At 43.2% G+C, this 18,492-nt stretch overlaps 1 protein-coding gene across 6 annotated transcripts in view; it reads right to left on the bottom strand.

Moving 5' to 3' along the window:
• Positions 1 to 18,492, bottom strand: part of alpha-Spec (alpha spectrin) — a 176,977-nt gene that overhangs the window by 1,921 nt on the left and 156,564 nt on the right. For all 6 annotated transcript variants that reach the window (XM_071692154.1, XM_071692158.1, XM_071692157.1 and 3 more), the window contains 2 exons: positions 17,351 to 17,492; positions 6,826 to 7,119 (listed from right to left, as the gene is read on the bottom strand). In XM_071692154.1, the coding sequence (XP_071548255.1) occupies positions 6,826 to 7,119; positions 17,351 to 17,492 (436 nt within the window). The remainder of the gene's footprint in view (positions 1 to 6,825; positions 7,120 to 17,350; positions 17,493 to 18,492) is intronic.

The following is an 18,492-nucleotide window of genomic DNA, read 5'->3' as shown; positions in this document are numbered from 1 at the left end:
TTACCCTTGATGTTTCACACACCCTTCACCCTCCTGAATGTTCAAGCCCTGATCTCTCAAAATCTTTATTTAACCTTCTATCCCCAATTTGGGCTCTCCATTCTCCGTGTTCCCTCCCCTTCTGACATACATATATATATATCTTCTTTGTCAACCTTTCCTCACTCATTTTCTCTATGTCCAAACCATTTCAGCACACCCTCTTCTGCCTCAATCACACTTTTTATTACCACATCTCTCTCTCTGGCCCTTTGATTACTTACTCAATTAAACCACTTCACACCACATACTGTGCTGAAACATTTCATTTTCAACATACCTACTCTCCTCCACAAAGTCTTGCCCTTACACATAATGATCTGTTTCCACACATTCTTCAGTGCTCCCAAGTATCTAAAACACTTCATTTCCTTAAGTTTTTCTCCATTCAAACTCATCTATTTATCTATCTTATATTTCTGATGCCTGTTCCAATAGTCTCCATAACCAAAGAAATCCAGAGCTGCTTCTTTGCCTTTAGTGCCTCACCCTTAACAGGCCACTGGCAGAGGACTATCTAATGCTCCTACCTACTGCTTCTACTTAATAATCCTGTCTAAATGTTCCTACCTGCAACTTCTATCTACTGCTCCCACCATTTTGCCAAAAGGTAGGGCTAGAGCATAGTGCTCGCAGCAGGAAAGTCTTTTTATGAAAGAATGAGCTGTGCAAGTTAAGTGTTGTCAAGTGTTACATACGACAAGGAGAGATCGTATGTTTGTTGACAGAATGCAAGTAGTCCACAAGTCAGTGAGGCAGGAAGAAAAGACAGCTACCTGAGTCAGACGAGTGCAACTTTACAACCACTAAAGTGCTGGTTCACTAAGCAGATGTCACTAGTAATACACTTCCCTGGTAGTTGGCTGCCTACCAACTACTACCACCCCAACTAATCTGGCCCTATACTCTACTAAACCTAAAAACCATGCTTAACTTTCTCCTTTCACACACCCTTTTAAACTCAGTCACCAACTTATGCGGTTTCACACTCAAATGTATCACCAGTGCTGTATCATCAGCAAACACAAACTGATTCACTTTCCAGGGCCTCTCATCCCCTACAGACTGTATATTTGCCCCTCTTTCAAAGACTCTCACACTTACCTCCCTCACTTCCCAATCGATACACAAATTAAACAATCATGGTGACATTACACAACCCTGCTGCAGACCAATCTTCATTTGGAACCATTCACTCTCCTCACTCCCTACTTACTCAAATACCTTGCACCCTTGATAAAAACTTCTCATTGCTTCCTGCAGCTTTCCTCCCACACCATATATTCTAAAAACTTTCCACAAGGTATTTCTATTATGACTATCATATGCTTTCTCCAGATCCATGAATGTACAAGAATTCATCCATTACTCTACATATTTCTCATGCAAATCATTCAATGCAAACACATGATCCGTACATCCACTACCATATACGAAACCACGCTATTCCTCCCTGAACTGATGCTCTGTACATGCCTTCTCTCTCAATCACTACCCTCCCATGCAATTTACCAGGTAAACTAAAAAAAACTTGCACCTTTGTAGTTTGAGCACTCACCTTTATACCCCTTGCCTTTAAATAATAGCACAATACATGCATTCTATCAATCTTCAGGCATGTTCCATACATAAATGTTGAATATATTCCTGGGAATAGGGGAGAAAGAATACTTCCCATGTACTCCCTGCATGTTGTAGAAGACGACTAAAAGGGTCCGAAGCGGGGGGCTGGAAACCCTCCCCACCTTGGATTTCAATTTCTAAAAAGGGAAACAGAAGAACTGGGGATAGGGGAGAAAGAATACTTCCCATGCATGTTGCAGAAGGTGACTAAAAGGGTTGGAAGTGGGGGGCTGGAAACCCTCCCCTCCTTGGATTTCAATTTCTAAAATGGGAAACAGAAGGAGTCAAGCTGGGTGTGCTCATCTTCCTCAAAGGCTCAGAGTGGGGTGTCTGAATGTGTGTGGATGCAACCATGATAAGAAGAAAGGAGAGATAGGCAGCATGTTTGAGGAAAGAAACCTGAATGTTCTGGCTCTGAGTGAAATGAAACTCAAGGGTAAAGGGGAAGAGTGGTTTGGGAAAGTCTTGGGAGTACAGCTAGGGGTTGATGAGAGGACAAGAGCTATGGAAGGAGTAGCACTACTCCTGAAGCAGGAGTTGTGGGAGTATATGATAGTGTGTAAGAAAATAAATTCTAGATTGATGTGAGTACAACTGAAAGTGGATGGAGAGAGATGGGTGATTATCGGTGCTTATGCACCTGGTCATGAGAAGAAAGATCATGAGAGGCAAGTGTTTTGGGAGTAGCTGGGTGAGGTGTGTCAGCAGCTTTGATGCACGAGACCGGGTTTCAGTGATGGGTGATTTAAATGCAAAGGTTAGTAATGAGGCAGTTGAGGGTACAATTGGTGTAAATGGGTATTCAGAGTTGTAAATGGAAATGGAAGAGCTTGTGGATATGTGTGCTGAAAAAAGACTGGTGATTGGAAATACCTGGATTATAAGGAGAGAGATACATAAGTATATGTATGTGTGTAGGAGAGATAGTAAAGGGCATAACTGGATTACGTGTTAATTAATAGGCGTGTAAAAGAGAGACTTTTGGATGTTAAAGTGCTGAGAAGGGCAACTGAAGGGATGTCTAATCACTATCTTGTGGGAGCAAAGGTGAATATTTGTATAGGTTTTCAAAAAAGAAGAGAGTGGTGAGAATAAGTAAGCTTGGAAAGGAGACTTGTGTGAGGAAGTATCAGGAGAGATTGAATGTAAAATGGCAAAAGGCGAGAGCAAATGATGTGGGGGGAGTGTGTGAGGAATGGGATGTATTTAGGGAAGCAGTGATGGCTTTCGCAAAAGATGCATGTGGCATGAGAAGGGTGGGATAAAGGCAGATTAGAAGGGGTAGTGAGTGATGGAATGAAGTAAAGCTGTTATTAAAAGAGAAAAGAGAGGTGTTAGGATGAAACTTGTAAGGAAGTAGTGCAAATGACTTGGAGATGTATATAAAAGAAAGTGGCATTAGGACAAGAGAAAGGTGCAAGGGTTGAAAATGAGGGCAAATGAGAGTTGAGGTGAGAGAGTATCAATAAATTTTAAGGAAAATAAAATATACATGTGCAGGGGGGGGGGGGGGGGGGGGTCATTTCTTTCGTCTGTTTCCTTGCGCTACCTCGCAAACGCGGAAGACAGCGACAAAGTATAAAAAAAAAAAAAAAAAAAAAAAAAATGTTTATTAAAAAAAGGGGGTGACTGTATTATTGACTGGTTGGTAAGGTTATTTAATGTATGTACGACTCATGGTGAGGTGCCTGAGGATTGGCGGAATGCGTGCATAGTGCCATTGTACAAAGGCAAAGGGGATAAGAGTGAGTGCTCAAATTACAGAGGTATAAGTTTGTTGAGTATTCCTGGTAAATTATATGGGAGGGTATTGATTGAGAGGGTGAAGGCATGTACAGAGCATCAGATTGGGGAAGACCAGTGTGGTTTCAGAAGTGGTAGAGGATGTGTGGATCAGATGTTTGCTTTGAAGAATGTATGTGAGAAATACTTAGAAAAGCAAATGGATTTGTATGTAGCATTTATGGATCTGGAGAAGGCATATGATAGAGTTGATAGAGATGCTCTGTGGAAGGTATTAAGAATATATGGTATGGGAGGCAAGTTGTTAGAAGCAGTGAAAAGTTTTTATCGAGGATGTAAGGCATGTGTACGTGTAGGAAGAGAGGAAAGTGATTGGTTCTCAGTGAATGTAAGTTTGCGGCAGGGGTGTGTGATGTCTCCATGGTTGTTTAATTTGTTTATGGATGGGGTTGTTAAGGAGGTAAATGCAAGAGTTTTGGAAAGAGGGGCAAGTATGAAGTCTGTTGGGGATGAGAGAGCTTGGGAAGTGAGTCAGTTGTTGTTCGCTGATTATACAGCGCTGGTGGCTGATTCATGTGTGAAACTGCAGAAGCTGGTGACTGAGTTTGGTAAAGTGTGTGAAAGAAGAAAGTTAAGAGTAAATGTGAATAAGAGCAAGGTAATTATTAGGTACAGTAGGGTTGAGGGTCAAGTCAATTGGGAGGTAAGTTTCAATGGAGAAAAACTGGAGGAAGTAAAGTGTTTTGGATATCTGGGAGTGGATCTGGCAGCAGATGGAACCATGGAAGCGGAAGTGGATCATAGGGTGGGGGAGGGGGCGAAAATCCTGGGAGCCTTGAAGAATATGTGGAAGTCGAGAACATTATCTCGGAAAGCAAAAATGGGTATGTTTGAAGGAATAGTGGTTCCAACAATGTTGTATGGTTGCAAGGCGTGGGCTATGGATAGAGTTGTGCGCAGGAGGATGGATGTGCTGGAAATGAGATGTTTGAGGACAATGTGTGGTGTGAGGTGGTTTGATCGAGTAAGTAACGTAAGGGTAAGAGAGATGTGTGGAAATAAAAAGAGCGTTGTTGAGAGAGCAGAAGAGGGTGTTTTGAAATGGTTTGGGCACATGGAGAGAATGAGTGAGGAAAGATTGACCAAGAGGATATATGTGTCGGAGGTGGAGGGAACGAGAAGTGGGAGACCAAATTGGAGGTGGAAAGATGGAGTGAAAAAGATTTTGTGTGATCGGGGCCTGAACATGGAGGAGGGTGAAAGGAGGGCAAGGAATAGAGTGAATTGGATCGATGTGGTATACCGGGGTTGACGTGCTGTCAGTGGATTGAATCAGGGCATGTGAAGCGTCTGGGGTAAACCATGGAAAGCTGTGTAGGTATGTATATTTGCGTGTGTGGACGTATGTATATACATGTGTATGGGGGTGGGTTGGGCCATTTCTTTCGTCTGTTTCCTTGCGCTACCTCGCAAACACGAGAGACAGCGGAAAAAAAAAAGAAAAAAAAAAAAAAAAGAAAAGATGTCTTGGAAGGATGTAAATAACGTGTCTAAGACAAGAGAATAAACAGGAACATCGGTGAAGGGGGCAAGTGGGGAGGTATTAACAAGTAGTGATGAAGTGAGGAGATGGAGTGAGTATTTTGAAGATTTGTTGAATGTGTTTGATGATAGGGCGGTAGATATAGGATGTTTTGGTCAGGATGGTGTGTGAAGTGAGACAGTAAGGGAGAATGATTTGATTAAGAGAGAAGTAGTGAAAGCTTTGTGGAAGATGAAATCAAGCAAGGTGGCAAGTTTGGATGGTATTTCAGTGGAACTTATTGAAAAAGAGGGTGACTGTGTTGTTGATTGGTTAGTAAGGACATTCAATGTATGTATGAACCATGGTGAAGTACCTGAGGATGGACAGAATGCATGCATAGTGCATTGTACAAAGGGAAAGGGGATAAAGGTGAGTGTTCAAACTACAGACACATAAGTTTATTGAGTATTCCTCGGAAATAATATGGGAGGGTATTGATGAGAGTGTGAGGGCATGCACAGAACATCAAATTGGGGAAGAGCAGCATGGTTTCAGAAGTGGTAAAGGTTGTGTGGATCAGGTGTTTGCTTTGAAGAATGTGTATGAGAAATACTTAGAAAAATAGATGGATTTGTATGTAGCATTTATGGAACTGGAGAAGTCATATGATAGGTTTGATGCAGATGCTCTGTGGGAGGTAAGTTGCTAGAAGCAGTGAAAACTTTTTACAAAGGATGTAAGGCATGTGTAAGAGTAGGAAGAGAGGAGAGTGAATGGTTCCCAGTGAATGTTGGTTTGCAGCAGGGGTGTGTGATGTTCCTATGGTTATTGAATTTGTTTATGGATGGGGTGGTTAGGGAGGTAAATGCAAGAGTTTTGGAGAGAGGGGTGAATATGCAGTCTGTTGGGATGAGAGGGCTGGGGAAAAAAGTTGGTTGTTGTTCACCGATGATACAGCTCTAGTGGCTGTCTCGAATGAGAAATTGCAGAAGTTGGTGACTGAGATTGGAAATGTGTGAGAAAGGCGAAAGTTGAGAGTAAATGTGAATAAGAGGAAGGTCATGATGTTCAGTAGGGTTGAGGGACAAGTTAAGTGGGATGTAAGTTTGAATGGAGAAAAACTGGAGGAAGTGAGGTGTTTTAAATATCTGGGAGTGGACTTAGTAGTGGATGGAACCATGGAAGTAGAAGTGATTCACAGGGTGGGCGATGGGGCGAAGGATCTGGGAGCGATGAAGAATGTGTGGAAGGAGAGAACGTTATCTCAGAAAGCGAAAATGGGTATGCTTGAGGGAATAGTAGTTCCAACAATGTTATATGATTGCAAGGTATGAGCTATAGATAAGATTGCATGGAGGGTGGTGGATGTGCTGGAAATAAATGTTTGAGGACAGTATATGGTGTGAGGTTGTTCGATTGAATAAGTGATGAAAAGGTATGAGAGATGTGTGGAAATATAAAGAGTGTGGTTGAGAGAGCAGAAGAGGTTGTGCTGAAATAGTTTGGACATATGGAGAGAAAGAGTGAGGAAAGACTGACAAAGAGGATATATGTTTCAGAGGTGGAGGGAACAAGGAGAAGCAGGAGACCAAATTGGAGGTTGAAGGATGGAGTGAACAAGATTTTGAGCGACTGGGTCCTGAACATACAGGAGGGTGAGAGCTCTGCAAGGAATAGAGTGAATTGGAATGATGTGGTATACTGGGGTCGACGTGCTGTCAATGGACTGAACCAGGGCATGTGAAACGTGTGGAAAACCATGGAAAGGTCTATGTGACCTGGATATGGATAGGGAGCTATGGTTTTGTTGCATTACACATGACAGCTATACATATAGAGGAAACAATGAACAACCATAAATGAAAGAATAATCTGGCTAAAATCTTAAAGCTTACCTGATAAAGCTCCTCCCGTAAGACATATGGGCGATCCCCTGCTGCAATAGCACGGAATGCATTCTGAATTTCTTCTGAGCTGTGCACATTTTCTGTTTCTTTGGAAATCATGAATGCCATATATTCCTGTAGTGAGACTGAACCATCCCGGTTGGGATCCACAACATCTAGTATTGCTTCAAATTCTGGATCAGTCTGCCCCTCTTCAATCATCGGCAGATCGTAACCAAGAGCTCGGAGACAAGATTTGAATTCTGCATGGTTTAGACGACCACACTTTTCTTTGTCAAAGTGCTGAAAGATACGATACATGAAAAAACAAATCATTCAAAGGCTACTCAACTTTTATTTCATCTTAAACATAAAAAGTGGTTGGTAAGGTTATTTAATGTATGTATGACTCATGGTGAGGTGCCTGAGGATTGGCGGAAAGCGTGCATAGTGCCATTGTACAAAGGCAAAGGGGATAAGAGTGAGTGCTCAAATTACAGAGGTATAAAGTTGATGGAGAGAGGTGGGTGATTATTGGTGCATATGCACCTGGGCATGAGAAGAAAGATCATGAGAGGCAAGTGTTTTGGGAGCAGCTAAATGAGTGTGTTAGCGGTTTTGATGCACGAGACCGGGTTATAGTGATGGGTGATTTGAATGCAAAGGTGAGTAATGTGGCAGTTGAGGGAATAATTGGTATGCATGGGGTGTTCAGTGTTGTAAATGGAAATGGTGAAGAGCTTGTAGATTTATGTGCTGAAAAAGGACTGATGATTGGGAATACCTGGTTTAAAAAGCGAGATATACATAAGTATACTTATGTAAGTAGGAGAGATGGCCAGAGAGCGTTATTGGATTACGTGTTAATTGACAGGCGTGCGAAAGAGAGACTTTTGGATGTCAATGTGCTGAGAGGTGCAACTGGAGGGATGTCTGATCATTATCTTGTGGAGGCTAAGGTGAAGATTAGTATGGGTTTACATAAAAGAAGAGTGAATGTTGGGGTGAAGAAGGTGGTGAGAGTAAGTGAGCTTGGGAAGGAGACCTGTGTGAAGAAGTATCAGGAGAGACTGTGTACAGAATGGAAAAAGGTGAGAACAATGGAAGTAAGGGGAGTGGGGGAGGAATGGGATGTATTTAGGGAATCAGTGATGGATTGCGCAAAAGATGCTTGTGGCATGAGAAGAGTGGGAGGTGGGCTGTTTAGAAAGGGTAGTGAGTGGTGGGATGAAGAAGTAAGAGTATTAGTGAAAGAGAAGAGAGAGGCATTTGGACGATTTTTGCAGGGAAAAAATGCAATTGAGTGGGAGAAGTATAAAAGAAAGAGACAGGAGGTCAAGAGAAAGGTGCAAGAGGTGAAAAAAAGGGCAAATGAGAGTTGGGGTGAGAGACTAACAGTAAATTTTAGGGAGAATAAAAAGATGTTCTGGAAGGAGGTAAATAGGGTGCGTAAGACAAGGGAGCAAATGGGAACTTCAGTGAAGGGCGTAAATGGGGAGGTGATAACAAGTAGTGGTGATGTGAGAAGGAGATGGAATGAGTATTTTGAAGGTTTGTTGAATGTGTCTGATGACAGAGTGGCAGATATAGGGTGTTTGGGTCGAGGTGGTGTGCAAAGTGAGAGGGTTAGGGAAAATGATTTGGTAAACAGAGAAGAGGTAGTAAAAGCTTTGCGGAAGATGAAAGCCGGCAAGGCAGCAGGTTTGGATGGTATTGCAGTGGAATTTATTAAAAAAGGGGGTGACTGTATTGTTGACTGGTTGGTAAGGTTATTTAATGTATGTATGACTCATGGTGAGGTGCCTGAGGATTGGCGGAATGCGTGCATAGTGCCATTGTACAAAGGCAAAGGGGATAAGAGTGAGTGCCCAAATTACAGAGGTATAAGTTTGTTGAGTATTCCTGGTAAATTATATGGGAGGGTATTGATTGAGAGGGTGAAGGCATGTACAGAGCATCAGATTGGGGAAGAGCAGTGTGGTTTCAGAAGTGGTAGAGGATGTGTGGATCAGGTGTTTGCTTTGAAGAATGTATGTGAGAAATACTTAGAAAAGCAAATGGATTTGTATGTAGCATTTATGGATCTGGAGAAGGCATATGATAGAGTTGATAGAGATGCTCTGTGGAAGGTATTAAGAATATATGGTGTGGGAGGCAAGTTGTTAGAAGCAGTGAAAAGTTTTTATCGAGGATGTAAGGCATGTGTACGTGTAGGAAGAGAGGAAAGTGATTGGTTCTCAGTGAATGTAGGTTTGCGGCAGGGGTGTGTGATGTCTCCATGGTTGTTTAATTTGTTTATGGATGGGGTTGTTAGGGAGGTAAATGCAAGAGTCTTGGAAAGAGGGGCAAGTATGAAGTCTGTTGGGGATGAGAGAGCTTGGGAAGTGAGTCAGTTGTTGTTCGCTGATGATACAGCGCTGGTGGCGGATTCATGGGAGAAACTGCAGAAGCTGGTGACGGAGTTTGGTAAAGTGTGTGGAAGAAGAAAGTTAAGAGTAAATGTGAATAAGAGCAAGGTTATTAGGTACAGTAGGGTTGAGGGTCAAGTCAATTGGGAGGTGAGTTTAAATGGAGAAAAACTGGAGGAAGTGAAGTGTTTTAGATATCTGGGAGTGGATCTGTCAGCGGATGGAACCATGGAAGCGGAAGTGGATCATAGGGTGGGGGAGGGGGCGAAAATTTTGGGAGCCTTGAAAAATGTGTGGAAGTCGAGAATATTATCTCGGAAAGCAAAAATGGGTATGTTTGAAGGAATAGTGGTTCCAACAATGTTGTATGGTTGCGAGGCGTGGGCTATGGATAGAGTTGTGCGCAGGAGGATGGATGTGCTGGAAATGAGATGTTTGAGGACAATGTGTGGTGTGAGGTGGTTTGATCGAGTAAGTAACGTAAGGGTAAGAGAGATGTGTGGAAATAAAAAGAGCGTGGTTGAGAGAGCAGAAGAGGGTGTTTTGAAATGGTTTGGGCACATGGAGAGAATGAGTGAGGAAAGATTGACCAAGAGGATATATGTGTCGGAGGTGGAGGGAACGAGGAGAAGAGGGAGACCAAATTGGAGGTGGAAAGATGGAGTGAAAAGGATTTTGTGTGATCGGGGCCTGAACATGCAGGAGGGTGAAAGGAGGGCAAGGAATAGAGTGAATTGGAGCGATGTGGTATACAGGGGTTGACGTGCTGTCGGTGGATTGAATCAAGGCATGTGTAGCGTCCGGGGTAAACCATGGAAAGCTGTGTAGGTATGTATATTTGCGTGTGTGGACGTGTGTATGTACATGTGTATGGGGGGGGTTGGGCCATTTCTTTCGTCTGTTTCCTTGCGCTACCTCGCAACCGCGGGAGACAGCGACGAGGTATAAAAAAAAAAAAAAATATATATATCTTTTCTTTCTTTTCTTTCAAACTATTCGCCATTTCCCGCATTAGCGAGGTAGCGTTAAGAACAGAGGACTGGGCCTTTGAGGGAATACCCTCACCTGGCCCAATTCTCTGTTCCTTCTTTTGGAAAAAAAAAAAAAAAAAAAAAAAAAAAAAAAAAAAAAAACGAGAGGGGAGGATTTCCAGCCCCCTGCTCCCTCCCCTTTTAGTCGCCTTCTACGACACGCAGGGAATACGTGGGAAGTATTCTTAATCCCCTATCCCCAGGGAAAATATATATATATATATTTTTTTTTTTTATACTTTGTCGCTGTCTCCCGCGTTTGTGAGGTAGCGCAAGGAAACAGACGAAAGAAATGGCCCAACCCCCCCCCCCCCCCCATACACATGTATATACATACGTCCACACACGCAAATATACATACCTACACAGCTTTCCATGGTTTACCCCAGACGCTTCACATGCTCTGCTTCAATCCACTGACAGCACGTCAACCCCGGTATACCACATCGCTCCAATTCACTCTATTCCTTGCCCTCCTTTCACCCTCCTGCATGTTCAGGCCCCAATCACACAAAATCTTTTTCACTCCATCTTTCCACCTCCAATTTGGTCTCCCTCTTCTCCTTGTTCCCTCCACCTCCGACACATATATCCTCTTGGTCAATCTTTCCTCACTCATCCTCTCCATGTGCCCAAACCACTTCAAAACACCATCTTCTGCTCTCTCAACCACGCTCTTTTTATTTCCACACATCTCTCTTACCCTTACGTTACTTACTCGATCAAACCACCTCACACCACACATTGTCCTCAAACATCTCATTTCCAGCACATCCATCCTCCTGCGCACAACTCTATCCATAGCCCACGCCTCGCAACCATACAACATTGTTGGAACCACTATTCCTTCAAACATACCCATTTTTGCTTTCCGAGATAATGTTCTCGACTTCCACACATTCTTCAAGGCCCCCAGGATTTTCGCCCCCTCCCCCACCCTATGATCCACTTCCGCTTCCATGTTTCCATCCGCTGCCAGATCCACTCCCAGATATCTAAAACACTTCACTTCCTCCAGTTTTTCTCCATTCAAACTCACCTCCCAATTGACTTGACCCTCAACCCTACTGTACCTAATAACCTTGCTCTTATTCACATTTACTCTTAACTTTCTTCTTTCACACACTTTACCAAACTCAGTCACCAGCTTCTGCAGTTTCTCACATGAATCAGCCACCAGCGCTGTATCATCAGCGAACAACAACTGACTCACTTCCCAATCTCTCTCATCCCCAACAGACTTCATACTTGCCCCTCTTTCCAAAACTCTTGCATTCACCTCCCTAACAACCCCATCCATAAACAAATTAAAGAACCATGGAGACATCACACACCCCTGCCGCAAACCTACATTCACTGAGAACCAATCACTTTCCTCTCTTCCTACACGTACACATGCCTTACATCCTCGATAAAAACTTTTCACTGCTTCTAACAACTTGCCTCCCACACAATATATTCTTAATACCTTCCACAGAGCATCTCTATCAACTCTATCATATGCCTTCTCCAGATCCATGAATGCTACATACAAATCCATTTACTTTTCTAAGTATTTCTCACATACATTCTTCAAAGCAAACACCTGATCCACACATCCTCTACCACTTCTGAAACCACACTGCTCTTCCCCAATCTGATGCTCTGTACATGCCTTCACCCTCTCAATCAATACCCTCCCATACAATTTGCCAGGAATACTCAACAAACTTACACCTCTGTAATTTGAGCACTCACTCTTATCCCCTTTGCCTTTGTACAATGGCACTATGCATGCATTCCGCCAATCCTCAGGCACCTCACCATGAGTCATACATACATTAAATAACCTTACCAACCAGTCAACAATACAGTCACCCCCTTTTTTAATAAATTCCACTGCAATACCATCCAAACCTGCTGCCTTGCCGGCTTTCATCTTCCGCGAAGCTTTTACTACCTCTTCTCTGTTTACCAAATCATTTTCCCTAACCCTCGCACTTTGCACACCACCTCGACCAAAACACCCTATATCTGCCACTCTATCATCAAACACATTCAACAAACCTTCAAAATACTCACTCCATCTCCTTCTCACATCACCACTACTTGTTATCACCTCCCCATTTGCGCCCTTCACTGAAGTTCCCATTTGCTCCCTTGTCTTACGCACTTTATTTACCTCCTTCCAGAACATCTTTTTATTCTCCCTAAAATTTAATGATACTCTCTCACCCCAACTCTCATTTGCCCTTTTTTTCACCTCTTGCACCTTTCTCTTCACCTCCTGTCTCTTTCTTTTATACGTCTCCCACTCAATTTCATTTTTTCCCTGCAAAAATCGTCCAAATGCCTCTCTCTTCTCTTTCACTAATACTCTTACTTCTTCATCCCACCACTCACTACCCTTTCTAATCAACCCACCTCCCACTCTTCTCATGCCACAAGCATCTTTTGCGCAATCCATCACTGATTCCCTAAATACATCCCATTCCTCCCCCACTCCCCTTACTTCCATTGTTCTCACCTTTTTCCATGCTGTACTCAGTCTCTCCTGGTACTCCCTCACACAAGTCTCATTCCCAAGCTCACTTACTCTCACCACCCTCTTCACCCCAACATTCACTCTTCTTTTCTGAAAACCCATACAAATCTTCACCTTAGCCTCCACAAGATAATGATCAGACATCCCTCCAGTTGCACCTCTCAGCACATTAACATCCAAAAGTCTCTCTTTCGCACGCCTGTCAATTAACACATAATCCAATAACGCTCTCTGGCCATCTCTCCTACTTACATAAGTATACTTATGTATATCTCGCTTTTTAAACCAGGTATTCCCAATCATCAGTCCTTTTTCAGCACATAAATCTACAAGCTCTTCACCATTTCCATTTACAACACTGAACACCCCATGTATACCAATTATTCCCTCAACTGCCACATTACTCACCTTTGCATTCAAATCACCCATCACTATGACCCGGTCTCGTGCATCAAAACCACTAACACACTCATTCAGCTGCTCCCAAAACACTTGCCTCTCTTGATCTTTCTTCTCATGCCCAGGTGCATATGCACCAATAATCACCCACCTCTCTCCATCAACTTTCAGTTTTACCCATATTAATCGAGAATTTACTTTCTTACATTCTATCACATACTACCACAACTCCTGTTTCAGGAGTACTGCTCCTTCTTCCCTTGCTCTTGTCCTCTCACTAACCCCTGACTTTACTCCCAAGACATTCCCAAACCACTCTTCCCCTTTACCCTTGAGCTTCGTTTCACTCAGAGCCAAAACATCCAGGTTCCTTTCCTCAAACATACTACCTATCTCTCCTTTTTTCACATCTTGGTTACATCCACACACATTTAGGCACCCCAATCTGAGCCTTCGAGGAGGATGAGCACTCCCCGCGTGACTCCTTCTTCTGTTTCCCATTTTAGAAAGTTAAAAAAAAAAATACAAGGAGGGGAGGATTTCTGGCCCCCCGCTCCCGTCCCCTCTAGTCGCTTTCTACGACACGCGAGGAATGCGTGGGAAGTATTCTTTCACCCCTATCCCCTATTTTTATTTATTTATTTTGCTTTGTCGCTGTCTCCCGCGTTTGTGAGGCAGCGCAAGGAAACAGACGAAAGAAATGGCCAAACCCACACCCATACACATGTATATACACACACGTCCAAATACGCAAATATACATACCTATACATCTCAATGTACACATATATATACACACACAGACACATACATATATACCCATGCACACAATTCACACTTTCTGCCTTTATTCATTCCCATCGCCACCTCGCCACACATGGAATACCGTCCCCCTCCCCCCTCATGTGTGCGGGGTAGTGCTAGGAAAAGACAACAAAGGCCTCATTCGTTCACACTCAGTCTCTAGCTGTCATGCAATAATGCCCGAAATCACAGCTCCCTTTACACATCCAGGCCCCACACAGCTTTCCATGGTTTACCCCAGACGCTTCACATGCCCTGATTCAATCCACTGACAGCATGTCAATCCCGGTATACCACATCGATCCAATTCACTCTATTCCTTGCCCGCCTTTCACCCTCCTGCATGTTCAGGCCCCGATCACTCAAAATCTTTTTCACTCCATCTTTCCACCTCCAATTTGGTCTCCCACTTCTCCTCGTTCCCTCCACCTCTGACACATATATCCTCTTGGTCAATCTTTCCTCACCCATTCTTTCCATGTGCCCAAACCATTTCAAAACACACTCTTCTGCTCTCTCAACCACGCTCTTTTTATTTCCACACATCTCTCTTACCCTTACATTACTTACTCGATCAAACCACCTCACACCACACATTGTCCTCAAACATCTCATTTCCAGCACATCCACCCTCCTGCGCACAACTCTATCCATAGCCCACGCCTCACAACCATACAACATTGTTGGAACCACTATTCCTTCAAACATACCCATTTTTACTTTCCGAGATAATGTTCTCGACTTCCACACATTATTCAAGGCTCCCAGAATTTTCGCCCCCTCCCCCACCCTATGATCCACTTCCGCTTCCATGGTTCCATCCGCTGCCAGATCCACTCCCAGATATCTAAAACACTTTACTTCCTCCAGTTTTTCTCCATTCAAACTTACCTCCCAATTGACTTGACCCTCAACCCTACTGTACCTAATAACCTTGCTCTTATTCACATTTACTCTTAACTTTCTTCTTTCACACACTTTACCAAATTCAGTCACCAGCTTCTGCAGTTTCTCACATGAATCAGCCACCAGCGCTGTATCATCAGCGAACAACAACTGACTCACTTCCCAAGCTCTCTCATCCCCAACAGACTTCATACTTGCCCCTCTTTCCAAAACTCTTGCATTCACCTCCCTAACAACCCCATCCATAAACAAATTAAAGAACCATGGAGACATCACACACCCCTGCCGCAAACCTACATTCACTGAGAACCAATCACTTTCCTCTCTTCCTACACGTACACATGCCTTACATCTGATGCTCTGATGATGCTCTGTACATGCCTTCACCCTCTCAATCAATACCCTCCCATATAATTTACCAGGAATACTCAACAAACTTATACCTCTGTAATTTGAGCACTCACTCTTATCCCCTTTGCCTTTGTACAATGGCACTATGCATGCATTCTGCCAATCCTCAGGCACCTCACCATGAGTCATACATACATCAAATAACCTTACCAACCAGTCAATTATACAGTCACCCCCTTTTTTAATAAATTCCACTGCAATACCATCCAAACCTGCTGCCTTGCCGGCTTTCATCTTGGGGAAGAGCAGTGTGGTTTCAGAAGTGGTAGAGGATGTGTGGATCAGGTGTTTGCTTTGAAGAATGTATGTGAGAAATACTTAGAAAAGCAAATGGATTTGTATGTAGCATTTATGGATCTGGAGAAGGCATATGATAGAGTTGATAGAGATGCTCTGTGGAAGGTATTAAGAATATATGGTGTGGGAGGCAAGTTGTTAGAAGCAGTGAAAAGTTTTTATCGAGGATGTAAGGGATGTGTACGTGTAGGAAGAGAGGAAAGTGATTGGTTCTCAGTGAATGTAGGTTTGCGGCAGGGGTGTGTGATGTCTCCATGGTTGTTTAATTTGTTTATGGATGGGGTTGTTAGGGAGGTGAATGCAAGAGTTTTGGAAAGAGGGGCAAGTATGCAGTCTGTTGTGGATGAGAGAGCTTGGGAAGTGAGTCAGTTGTTGTTCGCTGATGATACAGCGCTGGTGGCTGATTCATGTGAGAAACTGCAGAAGCTGGTGACTGAGTTTGGTAAAGTGTGTGAAAGAAGAAAGTTAAGAGTAAATGTGAATAAGAGCAAGGTTATTAGGTACAGTAGGGTTGAGGGTCAAGTCATTTGGGAGGTAAGTTTGAATGGAGAAAAACTGGAGGAAGTAAAGTGTTTTAGATACCTGGGAGTGGATCTGGCAGCAGATGGAACCATGGAAGCGGAAGTGAATCATAGGGTGGGGGAGAGGGCGAAAACCCTGGGAGTCTTGAAGAATGTGTGGAAGTCGAGAACATTATCTCCGAAAGCAAAAATGGGTATGTTTGAAGGAATAGTGGTTCCAACAATGTTGTATGGTTGCGAGGCATGGGCTATGGATAGAGTTGTGCACAGGAGGGTGGATGTGCTGGAAATGAGATGTTTGAGGACAATGTGTGGTGTGAGGTGGTTTGATCGAGTAAGTAATGTAAGGGTAAGAGAGATGTGTGGAAATAAAAAGAGCGTGGTTGAGAGAGCAGAAGAGGGTGTTTTGAAATGGTTTGGGCACATGGAGAGAATGAGTGAGGAAAGATTGACCAAGAGGATATATGTGTCGGAGGTAGAGGGAACAAGGAGAAGTGGGAGACCAAATTGGAGGTGGAAAGATGGAGTGAAAAAGATTTTGAGTGATCGGGGCCTGAACATGCAGGAGGGTGAAAGGCGGGCAAGGAATAGAGTGAATTGGATCGATGTGGTATACCGGGGTTGACGTGCTGTCAGTGGATTGAATCAGGGCATGTGAAGTGTCTGGGGTAAACCATGGAAAGTTCTGTGGGGCCTGGATGTGAAAAGGGAGCTGTGGTTTCGGGCATTATTGCATGACAGCTAGAGACTGAGTGTGAACGAATGGGGCCTTTGTTGTCTTTTCCTAGCGCTACCTCGCACACATGAGGGGGGAGGGGGATGGTATTCCATGTGTGGCGAGGTGGCGATGGGAATGAATAAAGGCAGACAGTGTGAATTGTGTGCATGGGTATATATGTATGTGTCTGTGTGTGTATATATATGTGTACATTGAGATGTATAGGTATGTATATTTGCGTGTGTGGACGTGTATGTATATACATGTGTATGGGGGTGGGTTGGGCCATTTCTTTCATCTGTTTCCTTGCGCTACCTCGCAAACGCGGGAGACAGCGACAAAGCAAAATAAATCAATAAATAAATATATACATATAAATACAATAAAGCAGCAAAAATCAAATTTTTCCTGTGACCCACAATCTGCTTCTTCTTTTTTTCCTATGCATGCCAATGCAAGATTCAAAAAAATCAAATGAGAGTTTGCTCTGAATGAAGATTAAATTATATGACAAACCTTGAACATCATGCTGAACTCCTTCAGGGCATCTTCAGATACTCCTGACTGGTTGCGGGCCTGGATCTGCTGCTCCAAGTTGTGTTGCATGCGCATTCCTAACTGATCCAGTTGGTCCCACTGTTGCGCCAACCCCACTGTACTGTAAAATAATGGTAATATTACATGCTTATCCTCCTAGACGGCTCAGAAACTACTGCTGATGCAGGAGTTATGAGAGTGTTAAAGTGAGGATGGAAGTAAGCTCTACATTGATGTGGATAAAAATGAAAGTGGATTGTTTGAGATGGGTGACTATTATTGATATGCACCTGGCCATGAAAAGAGTGATCTTGAGAAGCAAGAATTTGGAAAGCAACTGAGTGTTAACACTTTTGATGCAAGAGACTGGGTATTAGTGATGGGTTATCTAAATGAAAAGGTGACTAATGTGGTAGTTGAGAGCATAACTGTATATAAAGTATTAATGAATATAAAGTGAATGGAAATGGTGAAAAGACTGCGGAGTTGTGTGCTAAATTAAGCTGATGGGGGTGGTGTGTGGTGAAGTAATGAAGGAAAGTTGCTAATGAAAAAGAAAAGATAAACATAGAGGCAGTACTTACCATAAAAGAGTGGGAGATTTATCTATATCTCTAATGCCTGTTCCTTCTGGAACTCCCATCAAGGGAATGGCTGAAGAAAAGTCACCTTATCCCTGGCCTTACATGTCTCCCTCACATACACCATTCTGTGCATTCTAACCCCATTTCTCTCCCTCCAATACTCTTCCATTCTACTTTTCCATCTCACAGGTGTTCTTCCTCTTACATGAACCACCAACTCTGGTGATATGGAAGAAGATATGAGAGAGAGGTAGAATAGTCACTGGGTCCCTTAATACAATAATGAAGGGTAGAAGTGCAAGTATGGAAAAAAAAAAAAGATTAAGCAACAGCATAGTCCTCCTAACCTAGGCATCCAAAACACGGACATGGAAAGAGTCACAGAGGCCAAGAATCCAGGCTATGGAAATGGGCAATTTGATAGGAGCGTGTGGTATGAATAGATGGAACAAAGAGATTTGGTATGGCAGGAAAGCAAGGAGAATGAATTGTGGAGTGGGTGAAATGTAATAATTTAAGGTTGTTTCGGCATGGGAA

Source organism: Panulirus ornatus, chromosome 52, assembly GCF_036320965.1.
Source record: "Panulirus ornatus isolate Po-2019 chromosome 52, ASM3632096v1, whole genome shotgun sequence".
In the NCBI taxonomy this organism is placed as follows: Eukaryota; Metazoa; Arthropoda; class Malacostraca; order Decapoda; family Palinuridae; genus Panulirus; species Panulirus ornatus.
The sequence above is the reverse complement of the archived record's forward strand: the minus strand, read 5'-3'. Positions and strand labels throughout refer to the sequence as shown.